The sequence below is a fragment of the Pomacea canaliculata genome, linkage group LG12, assembly GCF_003073045.1.
Source record: "Pomacea canaliculata isolate SZHN2017 linkage group LG12, ASM307304v1, whole genome shotgun sequence".
NCBI classification, from domain to species: domain Eukaryota; kingdom Metazoa; phylum Mollusca; class Gastropoda; order Architaenioglossa; family Ampullariidae; genus Pomacea; species Pomacea canaliculata.
Window position 1 is genome coordinate 19,372,270 of NC_037601.1, and position 19,899 is coordinate 19,392,168.

At 36.1% G+C, this 19,899-nt stretch overlaps 2 protein-coding genes across 2 annotated transcripts; one reads left to right on the forward strand and one right to left on the reverse strand.

Annotated features, from left to right (window-relative positions):
- Nucleotides 1–1,633: 1,633 nt before the first annotated feature.
- Nucleotides 1,634–14,080, forward strand: LOC112576877 (phosphatidylinositide phosphatase SAC1-like). Its single transcript, XM_025259695.1, has 18 exons — nt 1,634–1,743; nt 3,496–3,593; nt 3,879–3,956; nt 4,441–4,568; nt 4,873–5,022; nt 5,388–5,481; nt 6,272–6,459; nt 6,643–6,726; nt 6,884–6,952; nt 7,204–7,283; nt 7,719–7,817; nt 8,111–8,249; nt 8,853–8,922; nt 9,565–9,637; nt 9,897–9,990; nt 10,193–10,294; nt 10,522–10,582; nt 11,226–14,080. The coding sequence occupies exons 1-18, from the start codon at nt 1,658–1,660 to the stop codon at nt 11,360–11,362; spliced, it is 1,830 nt and encodes a 609-aa protein (XP_025115480.1). The 5' UTR covers nt 1,634–1,657; the 3' UTR covers nt 11,363–14,080.
- Nucleotides 14,081–14,366: 286 nt separating this feature from the next.
- Nucleotides 14,367–18,142, reverse strand: LOC112576888 (transmembrane protein 231-like). Its single transcript, XM_025259712.1, has 7 exons — nt 17,969–18,142; nt 17,587–17,765; nt 17,358–17,486; nt 16,648–16,791; nt 16,254–16,335; nt 15,834–15,939; nt 14,367–15,361 (listed from the first exon to the last, which is right to left on the reverse strand). Exons 1-7 carry the CDS (start codon nt 18,105–18,107, stop codon nt 15,193–15,195), a joined length of 948 nt encoding a protein of 315 aa, XP_025115497.1. The 5' UTR covers nt 18,108–18,142; the 3' UTR covers nt 14,367–15,192.
- Nucleotides 18,143–19,899: the final 1,757 nt, after the last annotated feature.

The following is a 19,899-nucleotide window of genomic DNA, read 5'->3' on the forward strand; positions in this document are numbered from 1 at the left end:
TGCGTGCGTTCATGCGTGCGTGTTTGCGTGCGTGCGTGCGTGCGTGCGCGTGTGCGTGTGCGTGTGTGTGTGTTATATATTACAATTAAAAACCTAGGTTGTCGGTAGCGGTTATTCCACACACATTCTAACCACCGGATCGATATCGGTAAAAGAAATTATTATAATCACTGACACCATTGTATTTGGTGTAAACATAACTTGATCTTTCAAAGGAAAAGCGTCAGAATGGAAACGGAAAGACTAGGAAGACTAAATGAACATAAAAAGTCAACCCGTGAATCCAGCGTGATTTACTTGGAAACTAAACATTTCCTCGGGATGCATTTTGCTACAAATAACAAAAACAGACAAATTAAATAAACAATTCAAAACTGTGAGAAGCCTGCAATTTTTTTTTTTTTTATAGATTTAATTCTTTATATCTGTATTGTTATTTGCGGATAACGTGACTACCGAAAAACAAAAAATGGGAGATAACAAGCTCTACTTCTTTTATGTGGCTTACCTCCCTTGGGTTAGTTGATCCTTTAGTAATGATAATAATGATAATGGGAACTTATTAACACGCAGCATCGCGACCAAGATAGATCGGACTCTCTATGCAGACCAGTACTGATAAATTGAAGATAGCAGCCAATAAACAGTGAGGTACGTGTAGACACACTGAACAACATAAAGATGATCGAGGTACAATATAACAGCCAGTATAAGCAGTGAGGTATGTATAATACTAGCGGACGCTGGTCCCCCCTCCCCCTTGCCATCTGCTGGGGGCACGCCATCGTGGTCAGGGTGGCGCCAGCGATTAATTGTTGCCATTAATCTCTCTGGTATATAATGAGAAATATTGTTCAGAGGTTTGTGTCCCATCCCATGGAATAAACCTCTTCGTTACCCCTCCCTCCTCTCCTATTACCGCTTGCGGTGCGTCAGATCGGCCACTAACCATCTGCCATCTACCATAACAAAACAACTACCCCCTCAAAAAAACAAAACAAAAAAAACAACAACCCACAAACGTATTTACATACAGACACTGACGCTCGCAACATGACATGCAAAATTGTTGTCAAAATAATATTAATGATACCTAGCAAGAAGCAGCTCCAGCGTGCACAAACCATTAAAAAAAACAACAACTGTGATCCAGGATGCAAATATAATAATAATGGAAAATTTTTAAAGCGCGTACTCAAACTCCTAAGGAGTATGCTCTTAGCGCTTAACGAACGAAATATGGACAGCATGCGAGGGACAGGAAAACAAACAAATAACGTATAAACTATAAAAGAATAAACAACCGTACTAAACGATTGAAGAATAAAATCAAACACAGAAAACACAAAGAGGAACCAAATATAACATTTAAGAATAAGAACAAGAGCTGAGAGTTAATCTGTTTAATAATTTCAGTTTTCTGTAATTATTGCAACAAAAGCAGTCTCAGACATCGACGGGGAAGCGGATAGCCTAGTGCTTTGACCACTTAAAGGCTACTTTCGTCCAAACTTTCCCCAGTCGACCCAACTGACACCATAGAGGGTTGGGGAAGGCAGCGAAGGAGAGGAGATGGGCACTGCCTTCATGCATGACTAGCCCAGAGCACCTCACTCCCCAGGTTATGATATGACCTTTACAGACCGATAACGTCGGCATGATTACCTCCCTTGAAAACTTTTTACTAAAGAAATCACGTTTATTTGTTTCTGCCAACATGGCCGTTCACGAGGTCTTACGACTGTGAGTGGGCGTAGAATTTTATTTAAATGCTTACCGATGTATAATTTCTGTTTATTATAGTAAATATTTAAAGAAAATATACTATACCTATACAATTTTCTTAGCGTTTCTATATATTTGCATTACTTTCATGGTAGCCAAGAGTAATTTTTCGAATGGGTGGCATGGGGGAAGACGACAAAAAGTCGTCTGCATTTGAACGCTGAGAACCTGATAAACATTTCAGTGGTCATGTGGAAAATTCTTTGAACCTTTTCGAAATTAATTTCGGGGAAGGTGGAACAGATGCTTCTTATGGCTATTCCACATTGTTCGGTACTAAGTATGGAAAAATTATACATTTTTTGGTGTAACGAAACTGAAAGTGGAAAGACACATTGCGGCGTTGACTTTAAATTTACTTACAAAGTGGTATGGCTAAATAAGTTATGGTACGAATATATAAATGGAGAGCGTGTGACACCTGTAGCGGATAAAAGGGTGAAAAGGAGTCATGGAAATTACGTACTTAAACACAGGTGCCGGGTACGATCACGCTAAACAGAGGGGTGTGGTTCAGGGAGCTGTGTGCCGTTAATGAATTACGTTTAATGAACTGACCCATATGGATTTTTTTTTTTTTTGCTCGGTTAAACTTGAAGGACGCGTAGTGTGCATGTTTTTTCTAATGCTTGGATAAAGCTAAGTGCCATTTACTATTTCCCTAAATGTGGGCGAATACTATCGTTCTTGAGATACATAGTTACAAACATCGTGATTAAAAAAAAAAAGAGAGGGAGAGATAGTGTGTGTGGATTTGTTTGTGTTGTGAAGGTCTCAGCTGATGTGAGATCTGGGAATACATATTAACCATATGATGATATAATGATTTTGGACTCTTTCAATGCATGTATCTTTAGGCTCACCAGTCATTTCAACCCAAAACCATATATCACCCCAGCAATATTGACCTCTTGCTTGAGTTAAATTGACTGTCATTACCATATTGTCTCACATAGTTCCACATATCCCAACATCAAAAGTTGAATCAAGGCTTAATTGGAATAATTAGACTTAAGCTCACACAAATAAGTCCTCACTGGCATTTGAACATATAAAAATTCTTTTGAAGTGGTATTGATTCACAGTTAGTGACATTTCTTGAGGGCTTCAAGGTGGGCTTCAGACCGCTATTTCTTGATAGAAATAGTATTGCAGAACTTTATCTGTTTAATAAGCTGCAATATCTGAAACTTTGTCAAGATGGGTAGAGGTATGTCAGGGGTACCAAGTAAAATGTGTAAACTTTGTGCTGAGTTAGTACAATCCTGGCACTGTGGAAGCGATTGTGATGGTAGTCTAGAAATACATCTGAAGCAAGATGCAGGATAACTCGAAACACACTTATCATCAGACAGCATCCCTACGGCACATAGATCCTAACTCTAATCAGCAGAACATATTCAGCAAGAAAGTACATGGTGCATAAATCAAAGAATGGATTAGATCCATCCCAGTCCCATAATCCTTTCTTCCTACCTTCATTTTTTTATTGACTGGACTGGTTGTATTTTGAATTTTCTTAGGACCTTAACCCTGGAGCATATATTTGCTAAGAGTTTTTACTATGTAGCATTTATCAAGATGTAAAAATAAAATAAGGTTGGTGCCATGCCCCCATGTGCACACACACACACTCATTGTAGAAAAAGGGCGAGAGAAGCAGGGTGATGAACTTATTTATCACAACTGTATTCATAACAATGTGTGCAGACATATCACTTCTGAGCGGTTTATTGTGGAGCCTAGAGGGGGTGATACTACAGAGCTCCTTATCATTGACAGAGTGACTCAGGAAATAACTTTGCAAGGTAGGGGCAAGTGTGTGTGTCTGTGCATACATATATAGTTTACCTTATTCATATTTTTATTCTAAAATATCATGTGTTAAATGTCAACATTCCACCACTTTGTTTTAAAAAATTATGTAAAGATTATTGAAGTTTTTTATATTATGTATTTCTGACAGCTAATTTAAAACAACTTATAAGAACACTTCTTATGCTTTTGGTCAGAATGTTCTGTTTGATTCAACTAAACTAAATACATTTAAAGTTTGAAATTATTTTTGAAATATTGTTTAACTTCATAACAAGGAAACCAAGGTCAGATACCAGCCTCTGCCATCACCAAGTCTATATATGGAATTCTGGGAATAATACGACTGGTAGCAGGTGTGTTGTTTCACAATAAAAATTTGGATCTTACTAGACATTATGGAAGTGATAGAAAATGAGGAAGCTTAGGTGGGCTACATAGGCATTTTTATCTTTATTTTTAGATTTAAGGGTACTTACACAACTTCCCAAAGTGCTCAGTTATCTGGTGGTTCTTTTCTATTGTAATAGATCAACTTGTAAAGGATCAGATGAAATAATCTTGTATCATAGCCACTGGACAAGATTTAATATTTATGGAATTTCAGAACAATGCTTATTATAATTTCTTGTTAAAGAGGCTTTGTTGCATCATTCTCTTCATTATGATAAAACTTTAATTTTAGTGCAACTAACAAGACAAAAATTACTAATATAGGTTTTAGTAGAAATAAAAACATAACACATCATACATAATTATGACTATTTTTTATTTTTACTTATAAATCCTCTAATTTATGTATATTTATAAATGATTGATATACATATATGTTTTGTGTAGGAGCATATTTAATTGTGATTACGAAAAGGGAGAAAGTTGGAGAAGTGAAGGGACACACAATATGGCGAGTAGCAGACACAGAGATCCACTCATACAAACGCACTACAACACATCTGACAGAGCAACAGGTAAGAAGAATCCTAAAGATATTGTAATTGTGATATCTTGATAATGTGGGATCTTGTATTTGCAAGATAGTATACTTTCTGAAAAACAAAAAAAAAACCCACCTCTTTTCATAAAGTGTCAGAAGCAGACTTTACAGACTTTAAAGAAGTGTTCGGATGCTGAATTTCTTGCGAAAAAATATCCAAACTAGACTTGTAAAAATCTGTTCTTCATCCATCATTCTACTATTTGCAGTATAAAAATGTGACTCTTTTCTTATAAAATAGTTGATTGACTATGCTTGTTTTGTAAATAATTTTCCAGAACAGCTTGAACAAGACATACCTTTCTCTTGTTGAGAACATGTTGAGAACAGAGTTTTTCTATTTCTCTCCGACCTATGACATCAGTCATTCCTTACAACGACTACATAACACAAGCCCAGAGTTCCAGAGCCTTGCCTTGCATGAGAGGGTAGGCTTATATCTTACTTCCTTTTGCACTTCCCTACTTCCTGTATGGAATAATATTGCTGAAGATTTTAACGGTTCTTTGGTTCTTGAGTTACAGCTGTTGTTTATTTAAGTAGGGTTCTTCGAAGAAAATACATGTTCAATAATTTTTTAAAATCCTTGTTTATTATATCAAATAGTGTTGTAAACTTCATTGTTTGAGAGAGACAATATATATGTGAATACAAATGCATAAAAGTTTTTAGCATGGTGTAATACGCTAGGCTGAAAGTGATTGCTTGGGTAAATTTATGAGTATCTTTGAAAACTAAAATAGAAATTAAAAGAGAAAATATTTAAATATTCTGTTGATTTGGAAATTTTTAGGCAGACCAGAGGTTTGTATGGAACGGGCATGTACTACGTGAGTTGACCCAGCAGCCAGAGTTAAGCCGGTACTGTTTGCCAGTTATTCTAGGCTGTATCCTTTGCTGTACATTATCAAGGTACATTATCCACGTCCCTGCATGTGTATTGTTATACCTTTGCACAGGACAATGATCCATGGTGTCCTTTTTAAGTAATGCATCTGAAAACATTTAACAATTCTTTGTATTTAACATGCGTATATTTGTTTACAGATCATACAATAGATCCTTTCCTTCCTATTTATATCGTGTATATTTGTTATGTGTGTATGGAATGGTATGAGCATCTCTTTCTCTGTCCCTTAACTGAGACTATTGTGGTGGGGACATAATGAGCATCTATCAGTGTATATTAAATATACTATGTGTTAAATATACAGACCATGTTTATCAGTGAGCTGAGTTTGGATGCATGTTATAATTTTAAATGTTGATGTCCATATATCTGTACATTTATAGCCTTGCTTTGCTTGGCTTATTTAATGTACTTTGTATTTTGTAAGCAATAATTTCATGTATTTGTCTTTAAAATTAAATTTTCACAATAGCATACAATGCCCTTGTTTTACTACAGATTTAATGATTCTAAAATTTATAGTATGAGAGTCTGCATAGAAAGTATTATGCACCCAAACTACAGGTAATTAGCTATTTCATTCAAGTGTTCCTGAAACCTGTTATGATTTATAAATGTACTTGAATGTATACACCCGCACATATTTTTTGTGTGCTTTATATGTGTACATGCATGTGAGATGTAGATGTGTGAGAATCAATGTGTCCAACTAAAACTTTCATGCATGTGTACACATACAAAAAATGGAAAATCCTTAACCTATAAAGTCATTGAAGTGTCATCTTGCCAAATCAATGGAAAATCATTTGACTACACCCTTATATCACGTCGCTGCATATATAGAGCTGGCACTCGCTTCAACGTGCGAGGTGTGGATTCAGAAGGCCAGGTGGCAAACTTCGTTGAAACAGAGCAAATTGTTCAGTATAATGGCCATTGCTGTTCTTTTGTTCAGGTGTGCTGAAGATTTCCCAGTATTTAAGCTGATATGTCCTATTAAAGTATTATTATGTTTCTCAGAACAAGTGTTTGCTTTTAGTTGAACATGATTTAGCAGGCGTTATTTAGATTTATACTTTTATATATAATTAAAATTTAGACAGTTTGCATCAAGTTAAATTTTTTTGTGATTTTGCAGACACGAGGCTCCATTCCATTGTTTTGGTCACAACGAGCAGATTTAAAGCGCATCCCAAATCCAGTGCTGATTAAGGCCAATCATGTGAGGGCAATTTTGAATGAGTGAGTGAATGTTTGTGCGCATAAATCTCTGTAAAACTAAGTATGTGCATTAATTGGCTATTTATATGAAATAGAAGATATTTTTAGGTGAAAATAACTGACTGCTATTAATTTTTCATTTTTATATTAATTTACAGCTAAGTGGCTTCCAGAAACATTTTGACAACCAGATTTATAACTATGGCTATCAGGTGATTGTGAACTTGGTAAGTGGTAATTTGTCTAATTTTCTGATAATATACTTCACATTTTTTTGCAATGCAAAGTCAGTTATATTTTGCACAGCTATTCACTTTAGTCATCACGTCATCATCATAATCATTCTTGTCATACTAATAAGAAATCTTACATTTTACGCAAAGCTACAAGCTACATTTAACACTTTACGACTAAACACCATTATCAAATGCTAACAAAAGACAACCCAGCCAAAATGCTGTGATATTTGACAACGCAGGTGAACCAGAAAGGCTATGAGAAAGAGCTGGAGACCATGTATGGACAGACAGTCTCCAGTGCAAAGAATGCAAATATAAGGTGACACATTGCTCTTTTAGTGCCATCATACTTTAATGACTTTTGCTTTCACTGTGATATTTATCTAAAGCTTGATTAAAAAATTAATTTATAAAGGAGACAAAATCACAACTTCCTGTTTAATAACTAATGATGCCATATATACCAATGTATACCATTGAAAATGGTGTAAAAGTGATATCTTACATCTCTGGTAAAGAAGAATTAATCTTTCATCACATCCATCACAATCATCTAATTTATATTTTTTTATCATAGTTCAAGAATCGCCATCATCATTGTCATAATCATCATTCCCATCATCCATCATTATTATTTGTTTTTTTTAATTTTTTTTCTAAAATGTTTTCAGTCTGCTGTTGATGGTGGGGTAAAATGCTGTACTTATTAAAATAAGACATCTCTTAGCTATTATGTTGAAGTATTTTTGTGCAGGTATGAAGCATTTGATTTTCACAAAGAATGCAAAAACATGCGTTTTGACCGATTATCCTTACTGCTGGATCGTCTGGAAGGTGACATTAAACGTTTTGGGTAGGCATTCTCATTATATCATTTTAAAATACTGGTCATAAATATACAGAACATGCTGGCCATGTCAAAAAGTGCCTGTAATTTTTTTTTACTTATTGCTGAGAAGGTCTCTGCGGTATTTGAATATGTTACCAGCTTAGACCATTTATGAAGGTATATACAATTACCATTTTTTTAAACATGACATGAAATTTAAAGTAAACATTTAGTCATTATCATCACTAACTGATAAATGCCTCTGTATGTTTTAATTAAGAAATATAATGATTTAAGATTCTGCATTAATATTACAGATATTTCCACCAGAACAGAGATGGATTTGTAGTCAGCCAGCAATGCGGGGTGTTTCGTACCAATTGCATGGACTGTCTGGATCGCACCAATGTTGTTCAAGGGTTGATTGGGCGCGAGGTTCTAAAGGATCAGTTAACAGTAAGTTTTGGCACTTGTGGCAAGACCGCCATGTGTCATTTTTTAAAAAATACTTTTTTTTTCCTTTAAATTATAATAATTGCTAATAATATGCCAAATAAAGGCATACATTTTAAAAGATCTAGCACTAGCAACATTATTTAATAGATAGTTCACTAGCGCTATTTAAAGGTTCTGCTTGCACATTTTAGACTTTATTCCATATTGCACATGCAGAGCGTATGATTGTGTTGTATCACAGCACAGTTCATACATCCACATAACTCTTCCTTGAATAGAGCCAGTAGATTGAAGGAACTCATGAAGCTGACAAAATTGCGTTGTGTAAAATACCGTACTTGTGGAGAGAAGCCCTGACTGGCAGAGCTCTGAAAAGCTTATCTGACAGGAGGGGTACAAACAAATGGTTTGATGCTGCATTTTTCTAGAACAAAACAGCTGGAATTAACTCTAGCCATGACAGCACATACCAGACTAATTGTAAAGATGTGTATGTTTCCTCAGGGATTACACAGGGATTACAGAGGGAATGCTCATTATCCGTCATTATCGATCAAAGTGTATAGTTGTCTATCTCATCATCTTGTTATGGTATTGTTTCAGAGACTTGGTGTTCTAGAGGCTGGGCAGAACATTGAGGACCAAAAGCAGTTTGACACTGTCTTTAGGAATGGTGAGTTATCATCTCATGTAATGCTGTAGAGATTGTGATTACAATTTTAACCACTTTAATAATAATAACGAAACATATTTAGAAAATGTCATTTCCCAAAGTGCTGTACATACACCACACACACACAATATTAGAAAAGCAGAGGGTGGTTACAAAAGAACGTGAGTATGATCACTCTTTACATGCACACCCACACCCAAGCCCCATGTGTGCACAGTGACTGTAAGAAGTTACAAGGGCAAGCTACCTTAGGGTGCACTTTGATGAATTAACACACAGGAGTCACTATAGCAACCACTGTCATTGATGATTGAAACAAATGATGGAAAACTTCATGAATATAAACTGTCACTAGAAGTAGACAAACGCCCATGATATCCAGAACATCCATCAGGAGCGGTAAACATGTTGATATTGATGAATGTCACATTGAACAGTGACCATGGATCAAAAACAAATCAAGTCACAACCTGAAGATCCGAACTAAGATTCACTATATGAAAATGTAGATTGGAGAAACAGAAATAAAAAAAAAAATTCCAGTAAAAAAAAAATGTGTTTACAGTAACTTGACTAAGTTCTAGGAATTGGTGAGCTAGAATTGTTAATTAAAAAATGTTTTTAAATTTACTGTCATTGCAGTCTGGGCTGACAATGCTGATGTGATATCTAAGCAATACGCTGGAACTGGTGCTCTCAAGACAGACTTCACACGGTTAGGAACTGTCTTTAATCTTTTGTGTGTGTGTAATGCACAGATTAGTCTGATGGCAAAATGGTGAGGAGGATTGTTACTGTGACACAGTGGGTTACAGATCACTATAATGCTATTTCTTTATGTGGCCTTGTTTAAAGATGTTTAAAGATGCCACCATCAACCTTCTGTTGGTATAAAATACCTTTGACCAGATAACCCATTAGCTGAATTAATGTAGAGTGCAAACAACTTTTAAATATTTTATTTTCTTTATTAGAACTGGTAAGCGAACAGCATTGGGAGGTTTGATGGATGGCTGGAACTCCTTAGTACGATACATCAGAAACAACTTTCAGGATGGTATTCGGCAGGTGAGACCTCTGTATTTTATATGTGGCTGTTAGTGTTATTCCGCTTCATAAACAAAAAGCAGAAAGCTTCGTGCAGTTATGTAATTTGTTTTTTGGTAACATCTGTCACCGTAATTAGTATTTCTTATAAAAACCACAATCTACTTTTGCATGGACAGTGAGGCACCAGTAAACAGATTTTTCAAAAATCATTTATTGGCAGGATGCCATTGACTTGTTTTTGGGAAACCATGTAGTGGAGGAAACAGAAGGGCTTACCTCAAGATCACCACTTGCTGTCCAGCGGGACTGGAAGTACTATGCAGTAAGTACAGCAGCATCCCTGTGTTGTTTTTTTTTTAAGGTTCTCTATGAAACCTCTGTTGATGAGGAGAAGAAATGTTAACCATTGATGAAAGGATCAAAAGTAGCAGTTGTCACTTTTCTTTCTTTTCATTGCCACAATCATTTGCCACAATCTGGAAAGAGAGAGAATGTGCAACCGAGTGAAAGGATCAAAGTTGATGATAAACTGCTTGCTCTGTTTACCAGATACCGGTGATATTAATGATAGCTTCAGCCATGCTGATCATCACAATCCTCCTTCCCGATGGTGAGTCTTTTGCTGCTGTTATTCTTTTCTATTGTTTTTTTCAGTTTTTTAAAAATATAATTTTAGGACTGGCATGCAGCTCTTTGTATTTTGTTCGAGACCTTTTTCCTATCCACAGTAACATTTGAGAAGTATTTTAGTCCTTTGATGGAGGACTGCTACTTACTTTTGGGTAGATTTTTAAAAGCAGGTGTCTTACTTTGGTTAAGTAAGACATCTTTATTATGTTAATATCCGTGGACAAATTTTTGTGTGGAGTAAATTTTGTGCAAAGTAGGTACAAGTTTTTTGAGCATTTAAATCTGCCAAAAAGATTCTTACCGTCAAGAGGATTAGTTAAATGCTTTTAAAAAAATTGTTTTGAGAACGTAATAAACCGTACGAAGCCAAGATGTTTAAAACTTTGAAATTTGCATGCCACTACTTTTTTAATGGAAGTATACTATCCATGACCTTTTCATTTTAATTGTGCAATGCTTGCAGATCTAGGCTGTGTATAACAGTTTCTAAATTCCAAATTTGTAAAGAAGATTTTGATAAAAGTGTTTCGCTCCTGCTGGAGCTAAAAGCTTTTAGCTATTAGAGTGGTTCCAGTAAGCTGTAATGCTTAAAGCTGACATATTTTAACGGGTTACATTTTCAGAACAAACTAGTGAGCAGCTGATGTACATATTCTTCTGGGGTGCAGCAGCTATAATATCTCTGGCCACCCTCTTCTGGTTTGGGACAGTGTTTGTTGATCAGCCACGCCTTCTAAATGACAAGATTAAAATTGAATAGCTATATGACAGAGGCATTTTGATTGTCTGACTCCAGGAATCCAGTTAGACTTGAGTACTGCTAAACCAGCCAAGGACAGTTTTAAATAATCATGAGTTCAAGTGTTTCACTAACATGCACACAGGCACATTCTACCATACTTCATATGACTCTTTTAATTTAGTAGAAGAGATCATAATTTGATGATAATATGAGAGTAGATGTGATAACTATTTTCTTAGTCAGAAATGACAGATTTATTTACATGTTCCTATGTATAAAAGCATGAATGATTTCTGATGTATGCTTTTCTCTGATGTCTGATACAGTGTGTAATATGTAGCACAAATAAATGCTAAGAAATTTCACAAGATTGACTGTAAATGTAAGCAACTTTGTCTTCATGATGAAAGTGCTTCTCGCAAAACATTTCTTACCGTGTCCATAAATGAGAAACAATCCTGTTTATTTAAATATTATTGAATTCTCATAACCATAATTATGAAGCATTCCTAATAGAATCTTATAACCTGCTTATTCTTGTAGCGTCCCCACCCTAATCACTTGCCCAAAGGGGTCCAGCAGTGCGTCAGTCAAACACCTGTCACCATTACAGTGGAATTGGCAGTCCTGGTTCAAATCTCGTGCATGCCATTCTTTCTCTGTACCTGGTGTCCGTCAACAACAGGTCTGGTTGCTTTTCCTCAACCCATTTTCCCCATCCCCAGCCAATATTTCTTGAATTTTAGTGTGCCATTTGTGTCAGATTCTCTCATCTGCCTTTCTGTAACAATTCTTTGCAGATTAATTTGCTGGAGATGTATTTTTACTGGTTTGTGTGAATTGTTCAAGAAATTTAATTTGTTTGTGTGTGTGTAAGCTATCATCAGATTGGACCAACTGTTAGTTTTGCATAGGTTTGCTTTCTCCCTAACTGGATTCCTGAAAGATGACGATGCCAGACTGTGCTCGTAAACTCTGATGCTTTGTTGTATAAAAACTGTTTCCTTATTTTAAGTTTTCAAATTCAAAAGAGGGAATGGTGTAGCTGGATCTAACAATCTGAGGGATAAACTGGTTATAATATTGGCCTGCCATGTGTATAGTTGAGCTGGCAGAGATCCATGGCTTGCTCTGGCAACTTTGTTACTGGACCAGCTTTCCATGGTGGATGTTCTGTGGAAATAAATGTAACATATAAGATTATATTGATAGACAACGTATGCTTTAAAAAAAAACAACCCACACACAAGGGGATTGTTGTATAGTTCACATATGTTCTTGCTCGCTGGACATATCAGCTGTTCACTTTTATCTTTGCAACACCATCAGGCCATCGATGTCACCATACAGTCATTTTGTTACCAGCAGTTGACATTCATTTGTTACTGTTTTTAAAGCAATGGATACCCTTAAATACAAGTTTCAGGAGGACTACCTGTTGAAAATAGTGTTTATCGTATAACTTTTTACAGATTCCTATGCTTTAGCAGTAAACCCAACAAAGTTATCTGGAAGCGATATGAGTTTGGTTGATAAGCTGGCACACAGTCAGCCCAATGTTTAGTTGCATGGTTTAATGGTGATCGGCATCTTACAGATACACATGCAAGAGGGTGAACTGTTGTTACAAATGCATCTGCAGATGTCCACAAACATTTTTTACTACATTGCTTCTGACCAATCTTGTAGATGTGTGCTATGCTAAGGGGAGATAATGTCAATGAAGGGTATCTTAGGGATTTGATAAGAAAATCTTTGAGAGAAAAATACTCTAAAGATCCAAGCTTGGGGTTGCTGAGAATTCCACAAACAGAGCCACATATGTTCCACCTTTTACAAAATTTGCTATGAGGAAAATGCACCCATCCCTTGATTTATGAACTTTATTCCTAAAATCTGTCCCTAAACCAAACAAAATGTAAAATTCTTGTATTGTTCTAGATTCAGACTAGACTACCCTTTCAAAAAACACTTTAAAGAAACTTAAGCAACTGTTAAACTATTGCTAAACAGAGTGATCGATGTTCAGAGTTAGAATACAAGTGATGTGAACTGCATCGAACATTGTTAATGTTCGTTTCAGTTCTGCATATTATTCTGTTCTGGACTGGCCCAAAATTTGGGTTGTAAATAAATATTAATTCTATGAGTTTTTTTTATAATTTGGCCTTGCTAGTCTGATGCAAATAACATGCATCTAGGATTACTGAATGGTGAATGCTTGTACAGAAATGTTGATGCTATTGCGACTGTTATGCTGCGTGCCAGTTGGGAACTGTCCTGCAGAATGCAGTCTTCCTGGGCTAAAAAGGGTTGAGGTCACATTTTTATTTTATTATGTTGTTGCAATGAGCAAGGCAGTTTATGTGCCTCCTCTGCTTATGCTTTATTATATGCAGCTTATTTTTTATGAAATTTTAGGAACTTGTTAAGATAGTGTGCATATAGTGTTTAAACATTTTGTTTTCTTCGATTTTATTCTTCATAGCACTTTATACTGACTGCCTTAACCAGTAATCATAGGTAGTTAACACAAGAGTGCTCAGCACTTTTTTCTAATTTACAACAAAATATTGTATGCCTTTGCTGTAAAAAGCAAATATCTCACTTAAAAGTAAACTTTTTTATCATATGAATTATTTATAGTTACATAAGATTTACATTACTTGTGTACACTATTTTTATGGACTGGATTGTTTGGGAAATGGTAAGTAACACAGTAAAAGAGTCACTGTCTTTACTGTCTTTGGCTACATTTTTTATGTATAGTAATGAGGAAGAAGCTGTGGTCTGCATTATGAAAGCATAACCAAAACCTCAACAAAAGATACCGTATGCTGATTGTGAAGCATGAGTTGTGCATATTGTAACATAATAAGGTGTTACACATTCATGGCGTGATCTTGCTTTCCAATTTTCTCTACTGCATTGTCATAGTTCAGTCTGACAAGATAATACACGATCTTTGTAATCTGGGATAGGGGACCAAAGCAAAAAGGCAAACAGACAAATAACAAGCCAATGAGAATAGAAAAGTGTATTGGACGGAATATTACCCTTAAGATAACGTGGAATGTGTGGAAATACCACATATTCTATAAGCAGAATTGTTTCAGACATCTGCCAGAACAGCCCCTCCCCCGTCCCACAGCGGTCCGGTGGCGCAACGGTTAGTGCCTGTCACCAATACAGTGAAGGTTGGCTGCCCAGAGTTCATTTCTCGTCTCGGGCATGCTGTTCTTTCTCTACACGTGGCATCTGTTTACAGGGCTGGCTGCCTTGCCGTAATATAGCCTCAGTTGCTGGCAAGGCGTAAAACACCAATTCCCCCCCCCCACTCCCCTGTCCCAACTCAAACACACTTAAACACTAACTGTACAATGCAAATGAATTGATGTAGCTACAAAATATTGATATGAACATAAGCATTTTCCCTAGATCTCAAATATATATTCATTTCTCACTAAACATGGATAAATCCTAGGGTATTACACAACAGCACAAAAATATGTACAGGATGAAACTGTAAAAACTGATAAACAGTTGCTGTAGAATTAGCAACAACTGCTACTAAAATTTTACCTGAACATACCACTACCAACATACTCCATCTCTTACTGTGAATTGTTCAAACTATGAACAGATAAAGTTTTCATTCCTGCATTTTTTAGTGCAATGAGTTATTATGAATCAATGTTCATAAAGTCTTTTTAGACTACTCGGTCACCTAATAAGATACGCAGTGAACTTTTCATTTTCCCTCTTAGCCATGCACATGTACACCACGACTCATTAAATTTACACTTACAAAGGGGCTTGATGACTAATTCAAAATGCATGATGAGGCATTATGACAGTTTATTCTTGAGGTCAGCAGATCGGTCTACTATTGTTCTCACTAACTGATTTTGGAAGATGAACACCTTGACACGTTCAAAGATATAGAAAAATATGGCAAGTACAGCAACATACTGCACCCATCCCCACTTGATCAAGTACCAGAAGCCTGTAGTATAACTGAGGTTAGGTCAAAGAATACATTCACATTTCCAAAAATATCTAAATATTGTACTTTTCTGGCATGCTTAAGTAAAAAAAGAGAACAGAACAGCTAAGTCATTCATCAATACAGCTTGTTTCTACTGTAGTTCTGTCTGTTTAGTGTCTCTCCTTCTAAGATCATTCATTGAAGAGGTGCTGATGTTTTTTACTTGGACTATATTCCTGCTAGTATTAAAAAAAACAACTCACATTTTAACAGCTTAAACAATCTAAATCACTTCAATTATTAAAATAAGTGAATACAACTAACATCAGATGTAGCAAACTCACCATCTAGAGTTTCAATCAAAATTGAATGGTGGTATGCAGATTTGTCAGGTGCTCTTCACTATGCTAGTTCTTCGAGATACTTCTTATTTAAATGCAAGTGTAGAAACGTCACAGTTTGCTTTTAGTTTGCTATGCATTTTGTTATGAAAAAGGATACAGGTAAGTCTCCTCAAGATACTCAATGGTTGCTGAGATGACAAATGGATCACCAGCCCCTCGGCCACTTGTCCAGATTTTATAAGGGTTTGGTATTGCTGTAGTTACTGAAAAATTTCAGCATTAGTACATAAGAGGCATCATTATGAATTACAGCACATAAGAAAAGCCATTATAAACTACCTATTGAACAGAGTATGCAGAGGTCATTTAGGAGTCTTTAACAAAGATTGCTATTATTTACACAAATCTTTTCCTTTATCTACATTTCGTAGTATGGATATACCATAATTTCTAAGTTTTATTCTTAGTGTACCATGTTTTGGAGATCTGACCACATTCTCGTTTTACTTCTGTCTGGTTTGCTTAACTACCATCCCACACTAATAGTAAGGAGTTAAACCTGTTGGGAAATAATTACCATTTCTTTGAGTATAATTCCTGAAGATTGTTGACAAGTCATAATCATCTGCAAATGTGCTTGAAGTGTTCACCACAGGATACTGGAACAAGCTCATAACTTTATTGAAATTTAGCTGTACTATTGTAACAAGTTAACAAGATGACATAAGATATCAGTCTTTTTTGTTTTAAACAGAAATGATTCTATATTCATCACTGTTACCCGTAAAGAGAAGCTTTTTTTGACAATTTGGTACATGAAGCCGAGAGGTTCATTTAATGAGGATTATGGTACTTTTATACTAAATCTTGCCAGCTTTATATCTCATTATGGTTGTATAATTCCTGATATAAAAATTAGATCCCAGATACAAAAATAGTAAAGACTGGGAAGCTGAGAGAGGAATACTTACATTGAAACGTGTGTCAATGCCCTTATGGGCCAGTGGTTGTTTTTGTTGAAATTTCAGGTCACCATAAACCTGTAGTTTTGCACCAGGCCTTGCAGATTCATGCTCAATATATCCAAGGGATTCCATTTTAAAGGAAGAGAACTTCTGCAATGGTAAGACAGTATCATACATAAAACATCGCTCCCTTAACTGGTTTCAGCTTACTTGGAGCATGCTGGCCTGCCCATGGGGACAACTACCCCACTCTCCACCCCCCAAAGACTAGTACCAAGGAGGAGATCTTGAGCGCTTTTGAGTAGGTCCCCCACCTGGAGCCTGAACATTCTTTGATGTTTCAAAACCAGTTTTTCCTTTGCTTACCATGATGACTTCCTCCCATGTACTCCTGACAGACTGTTTTTGTAAGAAATTATGCCAAGCCTCATGGCTGAATCAAGCCACTTTTCACCATGACATGGCAAACTTAGGCTTCTGAGGACCCACCAGGGTATCGACTGCATTGTGTAAGAATTCGTTTTATGTGCCTACATTAAAAGTGATTATATCCTCTGAAAGCCATAAGAATGACGGAGAAACAATTTCACGGTAGTGTCTACATCTTCATTTGCATTCATTTTAAACTAAAAAAAAAAAAAAATTTAAAGACTAAATGCACTAAATTCTTACTTCTTGTACAGATATTGATTAGCTAGATTGAACTGAATACTGACCACAAGTTTATAGGAGAAAAACAGTAACAGCTTGAGTCCCATTACATTCTCTGTGTCTGCAAGTGGCATCTCCAGGTTAAAGATGAGACGGTCCGCTTTCCCATCACCATTCACATCCTCTTCTCTTGACTGTTAATGCAACAGACGTTCAATATTCAAAAATCAGTTTGAATGCTAAATTTTTGAGCAAATTTATGACATAAGAGACAAAAAGTAAAAGAACGTGTACCTTAATGATAGGAACACGAAGACGTTGGGCTTGCAGCTGGTTATACATCTGAAATGTGCTGTAGGTGACATAATCACCATCTGCTACATCAGTCCCTCCAAGTTCAAGAATAACGAGTAACTCATGTTTAAATGCAACTGATGGCATCTCTCGGTATGTTGCTTCTTTCAGCCAGAATCCTGAAGAAAAATGACACGAGTCTTTCCATTGTTCTCTGCCATAAACATGTGCTCGGAAATGCAAAATGCTCAAGTACTACATGAAAAATATTAAAAGCCATACAATCAATGCCTATCATAATATCAGTGCTGATGCAAGATTGAACATGAATCCGTGTTGGTAGCTAAACATTGAGACTGAACATTAAGAATCTTGCTCATACCGTAACTTCTGTAGACAATAAATAGCGGAGGGATAAAAGTCAGTATCAAGACTGCAGCCATGACCACAGAGGCTTTGGAGACAATTGTTGTCTTGTAACGCCTTAGCTCTGGGTGTGCGAACACCTCGTAGACCGCCATTTTCAAACAACAAAGCTCCGCAGAAAAAAAGATAATTCACGAACGGAGCTAAAAAAAAAAAAAGTTGAAAAGGTAAATAAATGGTCCATCGAAGTCTAAATTTATTACATAAATATTTTATGTCGGCGCGGAGGTACGATCAAATGATTTTATGTTATAGTTTTTAGAGAGATGCATCCTCCAAAAGGGAGCCTACTGTGTTTATACGGGTTACTTCCCTTGGACCACTGAACACCACTAGCGTGTCCACAGACATGTGATAAAAGTCTGTGAGCGTGCCGATCATGCCAAGAAGCTAAAGAAATTAGTAATATATTATATTTATTTTTGTTTTACATTACCTGACGATATAATTAATATGATACATCTTTTTTTCAAAAGCGTGAATGATTGTATGTTTGCTTTTGTTTTATTAAGTCGAAGGTAATACAAAATAATTAAGTCTTTAATAATGACCAAACATATATTGTTAAGATTTTTAGGAGCATTGAACCGCTCGGTATCAACCTCATTTTTTAATTCATTAATGATTTAAAATAATGTAAAATTATAAACCAATAATGTTAAAGATAAATTAAAAAAAAAAAACTTGTCCGTACATGGCTCTTAATTGTTTTAATTCATACGATATATAACTGTTAAGTTATCTATTTCCTATTAAATTAAAAAAAAAATCCTATCTTAAGAACTGATTTAAGTCAAGAGTGAAATATGCAGGTATGCTATCTTAGGAGAAACCTTCTTGTATTAGTTAAATTCAATGTCTCAATTCAGTTCAGTTTAACCACGAACTTGTATTACTAGACTGCTGGCAGACGATTTTTTTTCCAGTTTACTTAAACGAGGCAGGTGTGTACAAAGCTTCCGGTTTTTTCACTTTCATCGTTAAGGCTCACCGAGACTAACGGTGGAGAACTAAAGCGTTGGTATCGGCAGACAGACAGCAATCCACCTTTACACGTCCGTGGCTTAACTTTCAAATAGTCTATCTTGGGGTGGATCGAGGTAGTGGGTCTTGACGTCCAGCAGCTGTCAATGTTCTCCAAAGGTAATACCACTTTTAAAACAAGAATTTTGTAAAAATGCTACATTTTAACACCCGTTACCTGACCTTTTATGCTATGCATTTGGTTTTGTATGTTAATCGTATTGTAGTACATGGATGTTTTATAGCAAATTTAAATCTGCTGCTTTTCATATCAACCTCTCTCTTACTCAAATCTGTGTCCGAGAAATTGCTTGACTTCGCGGTATTTTGATTCATGGGACTCAGTTACTCACAGTTGTTGAAGTCTCGTCCATCAGCCTATCAAACTGAAGACAGAAGTCGAGGGATCGTCATGACTCATTTGGAAGAAATTAAATTGAAATGCTCGGCAAGACAGAGCGAGTCTGTCCGCGGACGTGGATACAGATTCATGGTCTGTCCAAAAGAGGACAGCGAATGTATGTTTGTGAACGGAACAGGTGATCTGCTAATTATTCGTAAAGTTGATTCACCTATCAGCACGCAGTAACGAAACGGATATCAGATAAAGTTTGAAACTCAAGTCTGAGGTGTGCGAGATTTATGTTGAACATTTAGACAGTGCTAGTCCAATTACCTGGCGACCTCCATCTGTTAACGATATCGCGAATCGACTTTAATATGTGAGGTAGATAAAGGGTTTGGATGTTAAACAAGGCAACAACTTGCGCCAGACATTATAAGCCAGCAGCTGCAGCATATCAAAACTGACATGAAACTCATTCACTCCCAAACCACCCGACAACGTGGCCAACGAAATTAACG

Coding starts and splice junctions, on each gene's coding strand:
- LOC112576877 (XM_025259695.1), top strand. CDS start 1,658: ATGATTACCTCCCTTGAAAACTTTTTACTAAAGAAATCACGTTTATTT. Junction 4,569..4,872: donor CACATCTGACAGAGCAACAG/GTAAGAAGAATC, acceptor ATAATTTTCCAG/AACAGCTTGAACAAGACATA. Junction 10,583..11,225: donor CACAATCCTCCTTCCCGATG/GTGAGTCTTTTG, acceptor TTACATTTTCAG/AACAAACTAGTGAGCAGCTG.
- LOC112576888 (XM_025259712.1), bottom strand. CDS start 18,107: ATGGCGGTCTACGAGGTGTTCGCACACCCAGAGCTAAGGCGTTACAAG. Junction 17,487..17,586: donor TTCGTGTTCCTATCATTAAG/GTACACGTTCTT, acceptor TTGCATTAACAG/TCAAGAGAAGAGGATGTGAA. Junction 15,940..16,253: donor GAATTATACTCAAAGAAATG/GTAATTATTTCC, acceptor GAAATTTTTCAG/TAACTACAGCAATACCAAAC.